Source organism: Tyto alba, unplaced genomic scaffold, assembly GCF_018691265.1.
Source record: "Tyto alba isolate M040663 unplaced genomic scaffold, T.alba_DEE_v4.0 Super-Scaffold_16, whole genome shotgun sequence".
NCBI classification, from domain to species: domain Eukaryota; kingdom Metazoa; phylum Chordata; class Aves; order Strigiformes; family Tytonidae; genus Tyto; species Tyto alba.
The window spans coordinates 21,704,870-21,724,567 of NW_024881278.1; the positions used below are offsets into that span (position 1 = coordinate 21,704,870).

At 38.6% G+C, this 19,698-nt stretch overlaps 1 protein-coding gene across 5 annotated transcripts in view; it reads left to right on the forward strand.

The window, feature by feature from the left end:
• Positions 1 to 19,698, forward strand: part of EML4 (EMAP like 4) — a 166,189-nt gene that overhangs the window by 112,193 nt on the left and 34,298 nt on the right. For 3 of the 5 annotated variants that reach the window (XM_042789489.1, XM_032989218.2, XM_032989216.2), the window contains 4 exons: positions 952 to 977; positions 1,438 to 1,470; positions 14,277 to 14,400; positions 19,483 to 19,632. In XM_042789489.1, coding sequence (XP_042645423.1) covers positions 952 to 977; positions 1,438 to 1,470; positions 14,277 to 14,400; positions 19,483 to 19,632 — 333 coding nt within the window. The remainder of the gene's footprint in view (positions 1 to 951; positions 978 to 1,437; positions 1,471 to 14,276; positions 14,401 to 19,482; positions 19,633 to 19,698) is intronic. The other 2 variants (XM_032989219.2, XM_032989217.2) reach the window with 1 other exon arrangement.

Consider the following 19,698-nt stretch of genomic DNA (forward strand, 5'->3'; position numbering starts at 1 on the left):
GTTAGAGGGTTCCCACGGCAGCCCATCATTCAGTGTTTTTCAGGCAAGACTGGGAATCCAGCTTAAATTTTTCATTTGGCAGTGTGGTGAAGGGTGATTCTACCAATAACCAGAGATGACTTTCCTCATGCATATGCTTGACCCTTTGTCACTGTTACAAAAACTTGACCTCCATCCAGCTAAAAATACTGGATGCCACTCATACCTTCCTGCTGAATTTCAGATGACTTCAAGAGGGCTTTTTTATGCAATACATTCTCCCATCATGGAGTGTTATTCTGGTAAGAAGTAGCTCTGATGCTGGAAATGAGTATTTCTTCCCTCTTCAGGAAAACGGATTGAGATTTTCTGTGCATGGTTCTGGCAGGGAGAGACATCTCAACTGCACTCCTGTGAAGACTTCGTGTTGTACACCCAGTAACGCTACGTGGATTCTGCTTAAATGAAACTGCAGCTTGCTTACATTTAATCCATGTGTCCAACAGGGTTAATTCCTAGAAAAAAATGTGTTGTTGTGTGCTGACAACTTATTTTGACAGGTGTTAAATGCTTTGCATGCAGGCCTGAGGGTGTTTGGCAGCTTAAAACATTGGGTTATTACAAGTTTGCTCTTTCAAAATGGAATTTTCTGTGCACAAGGAATATGCCCTCCATAATTTACTTTTAAGAGCTTTTTGTATTTTGTTGTTATCAAAGTAATTCTTAGGAACCTTTGCCACAGGGCCAAAGACTTTAAGTTACTCAAAAGATACAGCGAACTGCATAAAATAATATATGGGTAAAAATGCACTTTGATGACCAAGATTAGTTACTTAACATCCTATACTACAGTTGCACTGTACACAGAATCTGATGAGATTGCCAAATGCAGTAATGTGTAAGAACTGAATGGTATTGGCTTGATAAGTGTTTCACATATTATTAACAATATTATTTTTAATTTTTTCCCAGGCACAAAGATGTCATCATCAGCCAAGGTAAATAAAAACATTTATTTTTAAATACTGGATGAGGTTGAAAAGATTTGCTTTTGACTGAATAGTATTTCTTGTAAATAAATACACTGGGACATGTGCTTATGAAACAGGGATACAGAGCTAAAATAGCATTAATATTTACTACAAGAATTCATCTGGCCAAATGTTACTCAAGACCTTAATTAGGATCTTTGAAATAATGGAGAAATGCCTCATCAGGTTGGATCTTTAGGAAGGACAGGAATTTTTGGTGGGTGGTGGGAGGATTTGTTTTAGTTCTGTGAAACCACCTTTTTTTATTATCTTCTCTGTGCGTATGGTGCATGTGTATGCATAAATAGAGAGAAGTGATGGAAACAAAAATCTAGAGTTTTGACCTATGTGCCAGTCTTCATCCAAGCAGGTGTAAGTGAGACTTTAGAAATAGTTTTAAGATATTTTATTTCTGTCCCATAACCAGCAAAAATGTCAACTCGTGAAAAAAACAGCCAAGGTAAGAATTAAGCTATGCCCTTTGGTCGCTTCCTAATTTAGCGCTCTCACGAATCTTTTATTTGGCTTTTCACCATCAAAGAGCATCAGTGCATGATCTTTTAAAAATGTTGAGTGTTTAATATATGCATATGCACATTGCAATCTGTGTGGGGATTATTTGGGGGTAGTCTAAAATAAATTACTACACTCGTAATTTCCTCAGAGAGGAATGTGTGTTCAAATAAGATTCTAGAAGTCTTGCATTGTTGCCTAAGATATCAGAATATTAAGAACTGCCAACTAAAAGATTGTTTTTATCTCAGCTTTCTGTCTTGCCAATATTACAACATATATGCGCTGATTTGATAAGAACAGAGACTGAAGGTTTTAATATAGTCTCCTAAAATGAAAAATGAGTCTCTTCTAAAGTGTATGTCTTTGCACCGGTGAACCTTGCATTCTGTGGCTACCTGCTGCTACTGCCTTGTACTGACAGGAAAAGGAGCCATCTTTCTGAATATGGTGGGGTGTGACAACAAAAGAAATCCACTTCTTGTGTCGCAAACTAGTCTGCCTTGATGTCCTGCAAACTGTACTGAAGCATGCAGTTTCAAAACTAAAGCATGTAACCCAAGTGCATGCTGTACACAACATATATCTATGTACAGAGGTTCTGTCTTGTGCTTTTTTGCTGCTAATTAACAAATCTGTAGTCTCCAAATTCTGTGCTGTAAGCAAGATTGCATTATACACAGTTTGATTACTTTCGATCTCCTCTGGATTTTCTTTCAAAAAGAAACAAACCCTCAAATTTTATGGAAGTTAATATATGAATTGTTGTAATGAAAGCAAAATCAACTTGAATCCAATTGCTTTATCTTTCTCTAATTCATAGAGAAATTACAGATTTAAAAATATTCTAAACTGATGCTTACCAAAGCACATTTCAAAGACAAAAGGGGTGAAAGAAGGTGCATAAGCATCCGGAACAAAGAATAAATGTTTCTTTATGCCAGGTTGCTTAACACCAGCTGTGGAACAGTATACATCTGCAACAACAGTTAATGTAAAAAGAAATCTAATCAGTAGTGTCCAGACCAGCTGCAATTTAGATTTGCACGAATTAACTAAAACTGTTACATTAAAAATACCCTTCTTATGAAACTCAACTTTTCACAAAAACAAGTTGCATACAGCTAAAATACCTTCAATGCTAATCCTTTCCTTACAATATCCTTCTACAATTCCATATATTCTGCACAGAATGGGCTGTCCTTTAGTTCCCTCATTCTGGTATCTGTAACTTCATGGCCTCAGTGTGTACTTGATCTGCTCTGTCGTGTGACTCTGTAGATGATGGGAGCTTTTGGGTTACTACCATGCGTGTCATGCCATAGCCTGTTCTGAGACCAACTGGAATGGAAGAGAAATATGATGCGTAAGCAATGGACCCACATATATGGAAGATAGAGAGAAAGTCTTGTCATAGAACATGCATTTACTGACGTTTTAAACACGTGTAGTGGCAAAACATCATTCTGCCTTTAATTTGGATGAAGTGGCGAGTAGCAGGATTCAGCCTCCAAAGACTAGTTTTTTTTATATATAGACCAACAAGTATATTTTTTGAATAGCTTTTCGTGTATGTGCCTGTGTGTATGTGTGTGTAAGGTGTGTTAGGTTTTGTGTTGTGTAGTTGCAAAGGGTCCCCCCATCCTTCCCAGTATAAGCTTGGCAATACTCAGCCAGTTTTCTGTAGTGCAATGTACTGCTTGGGGCAGGTGACTTCAGCCTGTTTTGTACTTGATAGTTGCCACATAAATAAACCGATTTCCACTTGGCACCTTGACCTACCCAGTCAGAACACTGCACAGACAGTGAACATGGTTTCTGGAGGTGAGTCCTGTGCAGCTGGACAGAGTTGTCCTGGGCAGGGTGGGATGAAGGGCAGCCTTTATTCACGCCATTCATACAGAACCTTGCTGTCCTGCAACCCAAAAGCATGAAAAGTTGCTGCTGCTTTAACACACTCCTTTGTGGCTTTCCAGCCTTTGCCTCTAGAGATGAGCGGTCTCTCACATGGTGTTAATTAGGTTACAGCAGCTCTCCCGAGCTGCTCACATCGCTGAACTGTAGGTGAAACTGCATATGCCCTGGCATGCACCTCCCACGCTAACAATCGTGTCAGTACACTTCCTAGAAATTGTGTGAAGGAGACTCCTGGGAAGACAGCTGGTGTGCAAACTGTCAAGCTTCAAAGCAAATCTCTGTAAAAATACCTCAGTGTCTTTATAGATGCATAAAATAAGTTTGGAAACGCAGTGAAATTACAAATCATCATAGCAGAAGGTGTTTGCATGGGATAATAGGAGGGAAGGTGACCATTCTCTGTAGCTTTGAACATCCTAGAATCATTTATTTCCTTTTTTTGATTTAGCTATTAAAGAAACTGCTTTGGAACATGTTGGTGTAGTACAGCACCACCAAATGTAGCGAAAATGTTTTTGCATGTTTCATTCTTGGAATCTTATTTTTCTAGCACTAGAAGTTAATGCAGCATCTATATTGTGACCATCTGTGCATGTTCGTTGTGATTTCTGTTGGCAGTATGTATTAGCCATGAAAGTGAAAAGACTTGAGGAGCAAGTGGGAATCTTAGGTGAGCTTCAGTAGTGAAAGGCATTAGCTTTGATGTCCAAATTGGCATTGATGTAGGGTATGGAGTCCCCCAGAGGGTGTGCCACAGGTATTGCATCTAAATGTCAACAAGACCTGGGCAATCCTCTTCTGCCAGCCGCAGCGTGGGGAGCCGTGGCCGGCAGCTGCCTTGCGGGCAATCACTTGGGTTTCCTCTGCTCAGCACTGTGCCACGGCCAAGCATGTTCCCACTCTTCATCACGTACCTTGTATCTCAGTACCCAGTCTTGTTCCCTCACTGCCTTTATCTCCTACTTGGGCTGAGTTGCATCCACTCCACGTTAAGGTTAGTCCTGAGCTTTATGCATCTGGGTATATGCTGCAGCAGAAGTAATACAGACAGGAATACCTTGGTGATGTCAATCCAATGAGGGAAATGTTATGCACACTTCCATACGTTTGCTGAAGAGATTTTGGGGTTTAGGTTTTTCAGCTTATTTTTGAACATTTGTTTGCTTATCCTTGTAAACCAGGACAACGTTTTTACAATAGAATCCAATACTAAGGAGGTAGTAAAATTCTGTGAAAATCCAATAAAGGTGTGGGTGAAATGAACAGGTGCTTACTATAGTCTTAAAAGGACACTAGCTGAAGTTATTCCTTTAAATTCTTTACCAGCAGGTGTTTATAATTGCCTATAAAAACCATCTTGCTTTTCACTTCAGCAGAGACATTTTTAAATATTAATCAAAGCATTCATGGTTTTATACCCAGAAATTAGACCTGGCTTATTTTAAGATAAAAGGTAATTTTTTTCACTGAGATTCTATGTTTGAGTTTGGTTTTCAGTGATAGCAGCTCCATATGTGAATCACTTGTTCACTTATTATAAAGCAATAAGAGACACTTAGTCATTTTCAGATGGCAGTAAAAACCATATGTGAAAGAATTAATGAAAAACATTCACTGCATTCCTAACTTTCTTTCTTTTTCAGATTGTGCTTTATTAGTTTCCAGTACTTTGTCTGCTCTTAGTTTAACTGTGCTATAGTTCTAGCTTCACAGAATGGGGCAGTTGTGAAGCACACAGTGGAAAAATTTACCCTGCTGCCAGTGTGTCCTGTCCACCGAGAGTGCAGAATTCAGTAACTACCTCAGATCATTTTTTCATCAGACAGATGTTTTCTGTCAGATGCTTATTGAAGGTGTTCACGTACCTGAGGGCAAATGGAGACCCGGTCTATCTCATTATTATTGGGCTGCTTGCTCTTATTCAGGCACAGTGCATATTATTAAAAACCATAGATACTGTCAGAAAAACAAATTTGTATTTGGGAGTTTTTATCATTGATTTTTCGTGAAGTCAGGATTTTATTATTTAAGCAGGAAGCATTTAGATACAATCTTATTGAGCTTGTTTGTGTCCGATACTCCTTTTTGAGTCCTTTCATTTTTTTAATAAAAAGCTAGATTTTATACTAAACTTGAGTTATTTCAATGCAAATGGTAACTGTTGTTAATGCCCAGATTCCTAATGTCACCTGGTACATGTGAAACCAGTGTTTTAACTGTGATTTACTTACCAAGGTATATGAAATTAATAACCAAAAATCTATTCATAAGTCACAAGGCAAAGATGTAAAATCATTCCAAACTGAGGCAAATCTCTTGTCTCATCTGCTTTTTCCAGCTGTTTGGTTTGCATTGCACCAGTTCTCAACAGCAACAGTGCATGTCCGCTTGTCAGGTTCAGCAGGCATTGACACAGCTCCGGGTGAGAGATGTCAGACCAGCAGCCGCATCTTAATTCCACTGTAACTTAAAATGTAATGGTCTGTGCATGGTGGCTGAATTTGGCTGTATTCTTCTCTGTGCTGCTAGCACTGGTTTAAATTAGAAACAGGCTTCTAAGCCTTTGTCCCTCAGGTTAGTGGTCCTACAGAGTTGTTGGACACACGCCTGAAAGCAGAAAGCTTGTGGGAAAGAAGCTATTTGTAGTATTAAAAAGTATAACTTCACTGGTCAAGCAACTAGAAGGTGAAGACAGATTAATAAATGTACTCTGGATGTGGTAGTTTATTGTATATTATTAGAGAGTTCTACTTGGCCAAGCTAGTTGGAGTCTTTTGGGGTTTTTCATTTGCTTGTAAATCACTTTAAGGGTAAGATTCAGATGCTAAATACAAGTAGAACTGAGCTGAGGGTTTTGATGCATCAGTCCATGTTGCTCTTTCAAACTAGATGGGGTAGGACCTATTGAAAATTAGTCACTAATAATTTTCAGGATAAGATTATTGTGATGATTCCTTAAGAATTTAACTTACAACCATGTAGAAAATTAGATAATTTTGTTATTTATTCATGGCTATCTACTCTGTGTGTGTGTATATACATATAATTTACTCTGTGCTCGTTAGACTTCCCATGATGCACACACTTAATAGATGAAGAGCAGTTAATTACATCACAGACTTGCAGGACTACCTCAAAGTCTGTCTAAATAATGAGGAATAGTGTGATATAAAATAAGTTCTTCTAATATTATGTCCAGTTTTGTTGAATAAATCAGTAATTGAAGATGAGGACTTCTCACATGCTTCTAGGAAACTATGGTGTATTCCTTGATGATTTCATTTTGAGGCATGTTTTTTAAGAAACCAGGAGGATTTTGGATTTATGTCACTTCAGATTTCTGAAGGATCTAAACAGTAGCTTTCATGTCTGCTGGATTGCTCTTCTCTGTAGATACTTCTGAGTTAAACCGCAATGACTAATTTGATCTTTTTTTTTTTTTTTCTCCTTTCAGTTCCTATTATTTTTATTTTCCTCTGAAAACCTTCCATATTCCCCTAAGAATAGGAATTACAGAAAGTAATAAATTGTTTAAGTGTAATTGCTTGAGTCTTTCTGTGCTGACTTCGTGGAAGGACTAATTTCAGCTTTTCAGGTGGTTTGCATTGCCATATCTTTGCTGTCTGTTATCACCTGCAGTGTTTTTCATTGGTCTTACCTTTCAGTTTGCTTTCCCTGAATAGCTGGGTTTTAAACTTCATTCCAAGAGCAAATTAATAGGCATTGTTTGATGTTGAATTTTACTGTTACCTTTGTGCTGCTTTTTTTTTTCTTTTCTTTTTTTTTTTTTTCTTTTTTTTTTTTCTATTTTTTTCCTTTTTTTTTTTTTTTTTCCTTGTATAAGGCCTGATTTTTAGAATTTATGTTAATGGCATGTTTCTTATTTATGTTAATGGAAATCTCCTTTTGATACAAGGAGGCTTTCCAGGAAATTTTCAGCCACTGTCTACTGTTTGTCTGCATTTTTTTTTGTTTGGCCCTAGTCCTAGTCCTGGATTCTTGGTGTTGCATGCTTTACTAACAGCATGCAAGGTAGGTACACTGGCTTAACTTGCATGCTTACCATGACTGTTCATGAAGAACATACACTTGTTTCCTTGCAGATCAGGGAGGCTTCTAGGGTTCCCTCTCAGTAGCAGTGCCTTGTTTCACCGACATGTTGAAATTGTCTTTTCTCTAGCAGGCTATAAACTATCAAAGAACCTACAGTAGATACTTTGGTTGCTAACATCTGCCTCCAGCCTGTTGGGACCTATTTGGCTAGTGATTACATTAATGAACTTAGCACAGGAAAGCAGGAGCGCTGATGAAATTTCACTGGTGACTTGAAGCTGAGAGACCAAACTGATACAGTGGAAGCTGAGATTTTAATACAGTAAGACCTAGATGTTCCTGAGGCTTAGAGTAGTATAAGACAAAATGAAATTATTCAGAGTGAAAGTTCACACATGCAGGAGTTGCTAGCAACATTTTAGCTGTATAAGCAGTTTGTCTGCCTTCTAGAATTAAATGGTGAGGAAAAGGGCTCTGACATGCTAGTTATTCATACAAAGGTTGAACCGCTTACTTATTATGAAAACATAGATGTAATCCCAGGATCTATCAGAAGTGTAATACTGATACGCAGATTTATGGAAAATGTTAATGCATCAAAACCCTGGTAGGTTCTCCTCTGTAACACTGCATCCAATTACAGCTATCCACAATCTTAAAAGGTAAATTTGTGGTGATGTGGAGACAGACTGAAACCTTACCATGCAAAAAGAGAATGGAATAGCTAGGTGTTTTTATTACTGCAAAATGAAGGCTGGGAGGAGGAAGGGCATGATTGCTGTTTTCATGCTCACCTGATGCACTATCAGACAGCAGATGGGCAGACCTGTGCTGAAATCAACAGCTATGCTGTCACATGCACAAAAAGTAAGCAGCCGGGCCATGCTTTATTGTCGCCTGGAAATTGAGAGATTCCCAGCTATTAGGAGATGGAGGGTTTTGTTTGTTATTCTGAAATCAGCGAAGTATGTTTGTGTGTATCCCAGTGACAGCCAAGGCTCTGCTGTCCAAAGTGAGCACTGCAGTACTTTGATCAGAGTAAAAAAACAGAGTGCTACAGTCAGAGAGAGGGCACTGCAGTCATGTTGTGCATCCATTAAACCGGGCTCAGCTGTGATGTTCCTTCAGCTTGTGACCTGGTTTTGCAGAGGTTCATGGCTGATCGGTGCTCACATCCACCTTTAGGTGGGCCACCGCCAAGTCACTGGGCTCTGTCTTTGTGTCACTCTTCCTGAGCAATGTTTTGTGTCCCTTCAGCTGACTGGGGCCACAGTGTAATCAGATCAAGTGTTTCTGCATCTCTGGGGCTGAGTTAGTAATCTCCCTAGACTTCTGGGGATCCCACAGAGAGCTGAGACCTGCATGGGGTTTGCTTGATTCCAGCACACCCGCGGGCTAAGCTGATCCTGGGAACAAAAACTGGGAGTGCTGGTCCTATATCACCTGGCACTTGCGCAGAGAGATTGTTGAGGCTCCAGAGGTGAATTATGGTGGAGCCATGTAGAGTTTGGCAAGGGCTGTGAATTTGAACTCAAAGCTGCACAAAAGCAGCTACAGCTGTTCCCAGTGAAGAGCTGGTCCCTGAAGCCAGAGCACTGCATCTGCTTGATTCTGCCTTTTGTAGCAGCTCTGGGCCTAAGCTGCTACTCCTTGTGTGGTGTGGATAGTCCACAGCACCTGGGTGTGCTATTTAAAGAGCTTCAACTGTATTTTTTACATGGGTTTGATCCATATTTTAAAGGATTTATAGGATGTCTGCAGTTGAAGATTAATTAATTTAGCAAGCACTAAGGTCCTTTAAGGGATGCCCTCCTGCCCCTTCCCCCCCAATCCCTACCCCCAAGTGCTTCTGCACGAAGGGTAGTGGGGTCTGAACATCTCTTTATATGGGACAGAGAATTTTTATTTTCATACCTACTGTTTTCAGGCTGGTATATACCAGAACTGTAGAGGATCTTTTGTTTGTTAGCTTCCCTCCCTCCTTTAAAACTTCTAAATCCCCTTGCCTACATATCTGCTAAGAGATGACCAAGGCTCTGCTCTTCCAGAAGATCATCTGAGGGGGAAAAAAGTCTTGACATGCTGCTTTGTACCTGGAAATAGTGAGAATGCAGGAAAGAAGCAGTCCAATGTTTTTGACCATTCAGTTGAGCCGGTATGCTGTGGAAGAGTTAAATCTTAACTTGCAAATACAAGAATTTGGCCTCAGGCAATTAGTTGTTTGAGAATGGTTTTGTTGATATGGTGCCATCCTCTTTATTATTTCAAAAGATTTTTACATTAATATTCTATCTGCCCTACAGGTTCTTTTGACGAAAGGAAATTTACAGTCAGTCAAAAAATCTTTCAGTGGGTTGTTTCTTTTTTTTATCCTTCCCTCTTCTGTAGAGAGAGTCTTGATCAAGTTATACCTAGCCTATGTCTCTCTAACAAGCGTGTTAAATGTGTATCTTCAAAGGTAATCTTGAATAACATGCAGCTAGCTAATAAAAGCAAAAAATGTTCTTTCTTTAATGGGGAAGTTCAGAGAGCTAATTTGTAGCTGAATGCCGTGCAGGTACTCTTTTCCCTGAGCTCTAGGAGAGCCTCTTTTCTGGCCAAGGACCTGACTGAATTCCTCTTGTGCCAGGGGAGGTTTAGATTGGATATTAGGAAAAGTTTCTTCACCTAAAGGGTTGTCAAGCATTGGAACAATGCCCAGGGAAGTGGTTGAGTCACCATCCCTGGAGGTATTTAAAAGTCCTGTAGATGTGGCACTTAGGGACATGGTTTAGTGGTTGACTTGGCAGTGTTAGGTTAATGGTTGGACTCAAGGATCTTAAAGGTCTTTTCCAACCTATGTTTCTATGATCTGTTTCTGCTGCATAGTCTGACAGGTGCAACTGCCTCCATCCATATGAATTTCAGTTGCAGCTTGTCTCCACTGTTCTAAGCAGTGATGAGAAATTTGATCCAAAATTTGTGGTGCCATTTTGCACTGATCTTGTGGAACCAGAAGTGCCAAGCTCAGTGTTAAGAATTTGACTCGCACAAGCAAATGGTCTTTTTAAAATACCCTCAGGCTATGCTGTGTTTGAATTTCCAAGACTGCAAGTGCTAGATTTTAATAAAAAGGTTGTTATTAATACATTTCTCTTGATTTGGACAGTGTTATTTTATCTCTGTAAAACACATACTATAAAAAAAGATATTTCAGTGGAAAAATAAGACATTACTAGTTTGGAGTAATTATCTAAACATTTGTGTCAAACCAGTGACAACACCGAACTTTAGCTGTTCTCAGCAATGCAATTACGCAATGCACATTTAATAAAATGATAGTTATTTCTAATTTAGCTACTGGAAGTGATTTTCTTTGTTCTTTGGTATTTGATCTGAGGCGAGTTTTCTACTGTTAGTGGATGGACTCATGGAGCTGTGTTTGTTCTTAGAAGTGGGACAACAGTTTTTCATCTTCTTGGTATTTGTTCCTTTGATACTGGACTTAAATGGCTCAACTTTCATTGTATTAATATTCTAAATAAGGAAAAACATGTATGCATGTGTTAGTTTTACATTGCTCAATTCTTATGGTTTCTGTACAGGATTTTTTTTTTTGAGCTTGTGGGGTTTTGTTTGTACTAGATTTCAGTTGTATTTGGACTGTCATAGGAAAATTCCCTTCTCTTGCTCCAGCGTAGACTAAACCTACTACCAGGGTCAAAAGCAACACAATTCAAGTAAAATGAGTTCTTGATCTCAGGAGGTTGATTTGCACACACTAAAAGTAGAAAAGGAGCCATGCTAATCATATCTTTTAAGTCTGGGAACTTGGTAAATTTGATAAACTGTGATGTGTTTCATCAAACAATTACAATAAAAAAGTTAAAACTGTTAAGCAATAAGAAATCAAATTACAGTATGTTAAGAGGAAAAATGAAAATTTTTGACAAATTAAGCTATATGCATTGTGAAATCTTCAAAGTGAGTATCATGCATGTAGCAGAATCCTTGTAACTAGCTTATGTTCAGGTATGTGGATTCATTGACGTAGTTAAGTTTGAGAAATGCTGTGACAAGTGATGTTAAAACCACACAAGCTCATGAGTAGTTCTTCCTCTGACTAGGAGTTACTGAATGTAGTACATGATTTGGTTACCATAGATTTTTCCTGTATGTGTCAGTGCTGTCCAAGTCATTGGTGTGTGCTAGGATCATCACTGCTGTATTCAAAGCTCGTGCTTTCCAGGGTTTTCAAAACTGGTGTGGTATTCCCCAGAATTTCACACAACTCTGATAAAATCCTCTATGATCAGAAATACTACTTTTAAATACCCTAGCATATTCATCACATTTTTTCATTAGACTGATGATTGTAAGTCTTCTGTCTTGTCTAGCTGTAGAAGACCTCATTTCCAAACTTTGTGCAATACTGCTTTATATCGCTGATGTATGAAAGTAGTTACAAGTTTTACCTTTATCCTTCTCTTCTGACTGCAGTAATACAGAGTATGTTCCTGCAGTCTATATACTAGGGGTATTTCAGATTCAGAGAAGGGTAGAGACCCTTGCTTAAGGTTGGCCTTGCTCACAACTTTATTTCTTGATCTTTGCATCTTCTAAAATGTTTCTGTACGCAAGAGACTGTTTTGGAGTCTACATTGCTTCTGCTGTCACTGAAATGATCTGTTTCCTCTTACGTTTTTAGTTCTCCAAGTTTGACTTGAGCTATTAAGCTATAATTCTGTGAGGATAAGTCTGAGTTTCTCATAATTTCAATTTTAGATGTTTTAGGGAATGCAAAACATAGATTGCACATTCATGCAGTCAGAATAATAATCTTATGCTTAATTGGGTAAATATTTACAAGCATTCCCTGGGCATTTACAGGAGAGTCTGTCTCATGTTTGTCTTTTGAAAGAAACACAAAAGTAATTGTTTAAAGATCTTCATTTTAGAGCTCGGTATTGGTTGCGTCAAACGCAATTAGAGATTTCTTAATACTCTGCTGCTAATTCACAGCTATCCTTCTACTCCAGTCCTACTCAACTATTCATATTTTGGTTTGAAACTTGAGAATTCCCTCTGTCTGCTGTGATTTTCAAATCCTACTCATAAAAAATATCAGAGTTTAGATTAATATTACTTTGGGTTTGTGACATTAATTACATTAACAATGGATACTAATTACTAAAGAAGTTGAAGAATGATAAAAAGTTGCCACTCACTGATGCAAAATTAGTGAAATACTTGGGTCTTAGTCATCAGTGCTTTTTGAAATGAAACTCCTCTGTCAGCAGAACTGGAGGCTGGCGTTAAATCTGGTGGATTTGAGGCCTCATTTAACCATAGTTAAACAACACAACAGTGCTGGTTTTGCTGTGTGGGTAGGGCATAAAGGATTTTTAAAGTCTCCAAGGACTTTTCTGGTCTTCTGAAGTTAGAAAATTATTATTGTCATAGTGTGAAGGGGAGACTTCTGTAGGGCACCCTTCAATGACTAGCTAATGTGCTTGACTAAAACACATTACTCTGTAATTAATTTCCCCTGGAAAATAATCTCATGTTCCTTGGAAAGGAATTACTAAAGGTTTGTGAAGTGCTCAGATGCCCCAGCAAGAGATATGCATTTATTTTGTCACAGCTATAGACAACAGTGTTATAGCTGGAGTCATTAGGAGCTGTTGCTTTCCGTTCTTCAGGATATGATGCATTATGCAATAGCATGCAATTGGAATTATTCCAATAAATTAATAATTCATGTTAGTGTATTAGTTAGTGATGATATATAATTTCAGATTATATTCCTCAGCAAAACTTTTGACACTTTTTCCTGCAGTACCCTTGAGTCTTAGCTTGGCCATTATGGTTGGGATAGCAGGGAGCAGGGTGGGTAAAAAAACCAGTTGGATGATTGGCCTCAAGAGCATTATAATTGATGGGTCATACTCTACCTGATGGCCAGTAGGTAAGAAGTGGAGTCTGAAGGGGTCTGTCCTGGACCTGTCCTGTTTAACATCTTTAGCAATGACTTGGAGAAGGCAACACAGTATGCACTCCAGTTTGCAGATGACAACAGACCAGGGAGCCCAGTTGGTATGCTGGAGGGTAAAGCTGCCAACCAGGGGTACCTGGGCAGGCTGGAGGGATGGGCTTGCAGGAGCCTCACAAAATTAAGCAAGGACAAATGTCAAGTCCTGCATCAGGGGGAAAGAAGAGCCGCTGGCAGGGATGCAGGCTGGGGATGGAGGGGCTTCAGGGAGCAGCTGTGTGGGAAAGGCCCTGGGGGTGCTGGCAGACAGCCAGGTGCCAAGAGAGGTTGTACCATCTCCATCCTTAGAGGTTTTCAAGACTGGACTAGGCAAAACCCTGAGCAACCTAGTCTGACCTCATGGCTGAGCCCGCTTTGACCCAGAGGTTGGACTTAAAGACTTTCTGTTGTCCCCTTCAACCTGAAATACCCTGTCCTGTGGTTCTATGACTACTTCTTTATCCAATTTCAGATTTTAATTTGAATTTGAAATTTGCCTTTGTAATTTAATTTGCATGTCTAAAATGTTACATGCTCAGTCTGTTCTATCACGAATTAAACTAACGCTTACTCTGTCTGTCTGTGCGCGCGTGTGTGTTTCAGTCTTCTGTTTTTTAAAAAAATAAAGTCTGGGTCTTTACCAAGCTCTCATTTCAAAAATAATTGTTATATCACAAGTGTTATTTGCATCTGTGTGCTTATTACTGGTTTCTTTCGTGCTTATTTTGTGTGTTGACTTGCCACGTGGTTAATACGCTTTTTTGTTTCAACAGAGGGAGAGTATATCAAGATGTTCATGCGGGGTCGACCAATCACAATGTTCATTCCTTCTGACGTAGAAAACTATGATGATATTAGGACAGAGCTGCCTCCTGAGAAGTTAAAACTGGAGTGGGTGTATCCTTGATATCAGTAAATACTTGCTGTTCCCTTTTTGCCATATCTTGCCTTTTTTTTTTTTTTTTTTTTTTTCCTTAGAATCTGGTCTTGTGAATTCTCTGTTCAGAGGATAAAGATCATTTAAGAGTGGGGAAAAAAAGTTCAATCTAATATAACAATTGAAATAGTTTGTAGCTACTGTATAGTATGACTTTGAGCTGCAAAATATGTAGGCACAGAAAAGCCAAGTTTTTTCTTTGTTTTGCTGTTGAAACTGCAATTTATTTTTAGTGTGAAAAAAAAGTGTCTTTGGAGAGCTACAGAGTTGCAGAAATATCACACTCCGTCCCCTACTTTATTAATGGTGGCTTTGGGTTCAGGAACATCATTAGTTTTCAATCTCTGCTCATTTTTAGGAGATGTTAGAGCTATGGAAGATCTTGAGTATCTCGTCCTTACCTACAGAGCAAGGATTTCATAAGGAGCCATCCTTTGCACTGCTGGTGTGTTTCAGCTCCAAAGTAAAAGGTTTAATTTCTTGGAGACTAGTTTGCATTAAACACACTAAGTAAATTTACCATTTGAAGAATTGAATTGGTGTGTGGCTGACAATAAGTCTGCAGGCTTAGCAGATCAGACATTAAGTTCATTGTAAGAGACATGCTTTTGCACACATTTGAGTCTTCCTGCCATCCCTCCTTCTCTGCAGATTCTTCCAGTAAGCTCTGCTTGCATAAGTAAGTTTCTTAGCACCTCAGTAAATAGCATGTCTAGGCAGCACTTGAGTTGGTGTAATAATCTCAAGTTTGATCCTTCTGATGTTGCTGAAAGCAGGAAGATTTTTAGGAATGTTGACGGTACGCTGTCATATGTCAAGGTAGTACAGACAGAGACTGCCCATACCTCTGTCAGCATATTTGTTAGTGGCTTAAGGCACACATATATTTTAAGCTACCCCTTGTTACTTGTTTTAGGAAAGATTTTTCTTATTAATTTTTCCTGCCTTTATTAACTAATAGATGTTTGAAACAGGTAATATTGGGTACTTGGTTATGAAGAGCAGCTGTGGAGCTCATGTTCTCTGAACTTTTTGGTGAGATTGTGGAAGCTTAGACCATAAAGGAGGAAACTTTTGGATTAAAAGTCTGACTGAAGGAGAACAGCTTTTCTACTGCCACAGCTCTTGAGTGCTGATTCTGGCTCTCCTATGATTGTGGAGTGAATTGGGTCACTGATCTGGCTGAAATGTAATTTTTTTTGCAGAGTTAACTTTCATCAGGAACAACTCATTAATTTGATTTGCCCCACAAACATGCAACAGCTAGAACTGGCATACTGGAGGAAGATCAGATCTACTTTTTCAGCAGCAGTGAGCAGTTTGGACTGATGAAAACTGATCATGAAATCACACCCTCAGTTAAGTAGGTTCAAATCCCAGTGTGGACACACTTATTTAATGTCCAAGGACCCTAAGTTCAGGTTAAACCAGTTTCCTGATGCCGGCTAATTAAAGTGAAATTAATCTAGTCTAAACAGACTGTCCATGTGTTTTTGGAATCTGTTTAAGGAAATGTTATCCTAAATCAGACCAGTATATTTTTGAGTGTAAGGTATCTTTTGGATACAGTGGTGAAGAAAACATTGAGGAAAAGGCAGTAAAATTTATGAAGGCTTAATATTGGTCTCTATGAAGTTGCACAAAATTACTCTTCTGGTTTGGAGACAGGGAAGATATAGCAGAAGATAGTGTACTTCATGCACAGGTCTAGCAATGGGAAGAAATCTGCAAGCCAGTCATAACTGCCAGATATGATGGCAAACTGAAGCCTGTGCATCTTATTAAAAAGACAGGGACAGTGGTTCACATTTAGTAATGTCAGTGTTTAGCAACTCAAATCTCAATTGAGTGTTGAATTGTTCAATCTGTAAGTTTTGTTTTGAACGCCTTTGATTCTCCTGCCTTCCGTATTCTTGTTTATGATTGGGTTTTCCTTTGGTGTTATTGTTTTGGAAGATGCTGATCAACTATGAACAACTTCAAGGCAAGAACAGGAAGGTTCTTGGGGTTGAATTTTTTCAGTTGTTTATTGGTTTGGGAGGGGGTTGTCCTTTTTAGATGAACTATGTCCTGCAGGTATATTCAGCTACTGATACCCAGTACTGTAGATTCAACACAACACACATAGCTTTTGTCTGCTCTGCAGATTACTGTCAATTGAAGAAATACTTAAGCTGCTTGGCAAGATAAAGTAGCTCGTGTGGAAGTCTGAGCTCTTGACTGTGTCTGGTTCCTGAGTGATTTCATGTAAATTAAATAATTTAGTTTGGGTATCCCTGCTTTGTAGTGCAATCTTTCGTACTGCACTTCAGAACTGGTTAAAGTATATCTGACATTCTTAGTAATATCAAAATGGGCTTACTTAACAGCTACAGAGGTCACAGTCAGTGCTGCTGTTGACAGGCAGTGACTTATAGACTCTTTCTCCCAATGTATAGTGGCTCAGTTTCTTGAGGGTATTTCTTACTCTGTTTTATAAGATTAGTTTTAGCACTGGTGCTTTTCTTTCTAAGAATATTTGAAGCCAGCGGTAAATATACTATTGAATTCTGGTGTACAGTGGATTGCTTTTCATGAGGGCCATGGCTCATCTTAGCCAATTAAAAACAAACAAACAAAAAAACCCACTAAAAGCAGTTCAACATATCAAATGTGACAAAACAGTCCTTGGAATGGGTGAGAAACATTCACAATGTGAAAACAGCTATCTGAATCTCCGTGGTTGAAACATCAGTCTCACTGAAAGATTAACACTGAAATTTAGTGGAAATTAAGCATCAAAGTTGTCACCCCTCTTTTCCGCAAAGGTAGTCAATTATTGCATTAACATATCTGCTCTGTTGGTCTGATTGTGTGGAGAAGGAAAGAACCCATGTGGAGCAACAACACCTCTCATTTTCTCTCAAGGTAGTCTGAGATGGAGAATGAAAAAACAAAAAATTTCTTCCACAAAACAGGTTGTTCCTTTACATGCTCCTAAAAAATGCTCCTAGAAAATGCAGATGCTCTTTGGTACTTTATTATGTAGGAGGTGTAAAAGAAAGGAATAGTCTGAGAAAATGTAACCATTTTTTGCAGCCTCATGAATGCCAGAGCTCAGTGGTGGGTGCCAAAATATTTAGCCTTAGCTTTGCATGGTAGAATTCTGCCATGGAAAGGCGTGTTTGTATAAATTATTAATACTTTTCTAGGATGAATGTTCAAAGATGTCAATCTTACTAAATCCTTACCAATACACTCCCTACTGTATACAGCAGATTAACAAGATCTGCCTTTCTCTTCTGAGAAGGTATTTAGAATAGTGTTCTTCATGCTTCAGGATAGAAAAAATATTTTCATTGGTTTGTAGCCCATCGTTTTTCAGAGTCTGGTTGTTTTGATTTGGTTTGTTTTTGTTTATAAAAGGCCATTCTGGAATTTCTTTTTGTTCCATCAGTGTTTAAAAGAAGAAGAAAGAGGCAAATTTAGTGGGAAAGTTAATAGTGATGGAGAAGAAACAGAGGCAATCCCTTTTTTTTCTGCCCTCGGCATTGTGTTGTATCAGCTTTTCTCTCAATATCATTTGCTAAGCAAGCCAGTGAATAATCTCTGCTTCAGAGGAGCCATTGGGTTCTTCTGCAATAATTGGAATACAGCAAGATATAAATCTGTTTTGTTTTCCATACTCTTTGGAGATTTGACAACGCAGTGTCCCTCTTTGAACCATTGTTTAGTTACAGTGTGTGTTTAATTTTGCAAGTGTTCCTGTGGTTTACCAGTCCTGTGGTTTGATGGGACTGCAAAAGAGGAAAGGTGGTGTGGTTGGATTTTTGGTAGAAAAGGGTAGCCCTTTCCCAAGAAGAATAGAGGCCAGGCTGTCAGTTTAGGAGATGTCAGTGTAGATACTCCCAGACTTGGACTACTGCACCTGCTTTCATTTATGAGAAAGGGCCAGCTTCATCCATCCAGCTTTCTCCATGTGGGTCTTTGACGTCTTTTTTATTCACCTGATTAACCAGGACCTAAAGCTGGAATTCTTTTATCTAAAGTTGCTTAATGTATTTCCCATATTTTCCTTGCTGTTGCAGGTGTATTAGTTGCCACTGAAGTGGAGAGCTCTCTAAAGTTCAGGGCATAACAGGAAAATTATATTCTTTGAGGCTACAGAGCTACTGTTAAAGTCTGAGTTATGATGCTAATTGTACCTAGTGACCCTGGGAACTGAAATACAGGCAGCCAGCCACATGAATAGTCTAGATGAAGAAAATTGTACCTGTTTCAAAGAAATAATGAATTGTAATTACATTTGATCAGTCCTAACCAAGGCTGGTTCGCAGTGTATAAAACTTATGAATGTCATTAGGAGTCATGCAGCTTTCTTACAAAAATCATCCCTTTTATATATTTTGGGTAGATTTGGATACAGTATTTTTCACTGTGTCATTTCCTTTTGAGTTTTGTTTGGTTTAAAAATATTCTAAAACAGTCTAAAGAAATATTTCCTGAACTTGGCAGCTGCTGTGCAGAAGCTTGCCTTTTTCTGAAGAGCATGAGGAATTTTCGCACGCTTGTTTTTAAAAGGCCAAATGAAAGTAATACTCTGGTGCCCAGGGTGCAGATGTACAATTCTGTTGCTGTAAAAAATGTTAAATCAGAACAGTGAGTCCTGCTGTTACCTAATGAAACTTCACATGAAGGTTTTTATAAAATGACAACACTGTATTTGTTTTACTTCAGTGTGCCTTACATATTTTATTTTTAACATCAATGAGCATCACTTTTTGGAGGGATTTGGTTTCCTGAAATCCAATTGTATGGGGTTGGGTTTGCTTTGGTTTGTGTTAAACTGTGTTACTGAAACTGTGCAATAGTTCCAGAGGAAAAACATAAAGGACATTTCCTGGGAGGCATGAGAGCTCCCCAGGAAAACTTTAAGAAAAAAAAGTCAATGTGTTGGTTTGTTTTTGTTTGTTTTGTTTTGTTTTGTTTTGTTTTTTTTTTTCTTTTCTGGTATGCACTGATTATAAAAACCTTGACTTAAAAAAAAAAAAATATATGTATAGATATGGGTATCGTGGAAGAGACTGTCGAGCCAATGTTTACCTCCTTCCTACGGGAGAAATTGTATATTTCATAGCATCAGTGGTGGTACTATTTAACTATGAGGAGAGAACTCAACGACACTACTTGGGTCATACAGACTGTGTTAAATGGTTAGTATATAACATTTGCGTGTAAGTATGTGTGTCATAATGCAGAAATGTATTCTTTTATTCTGT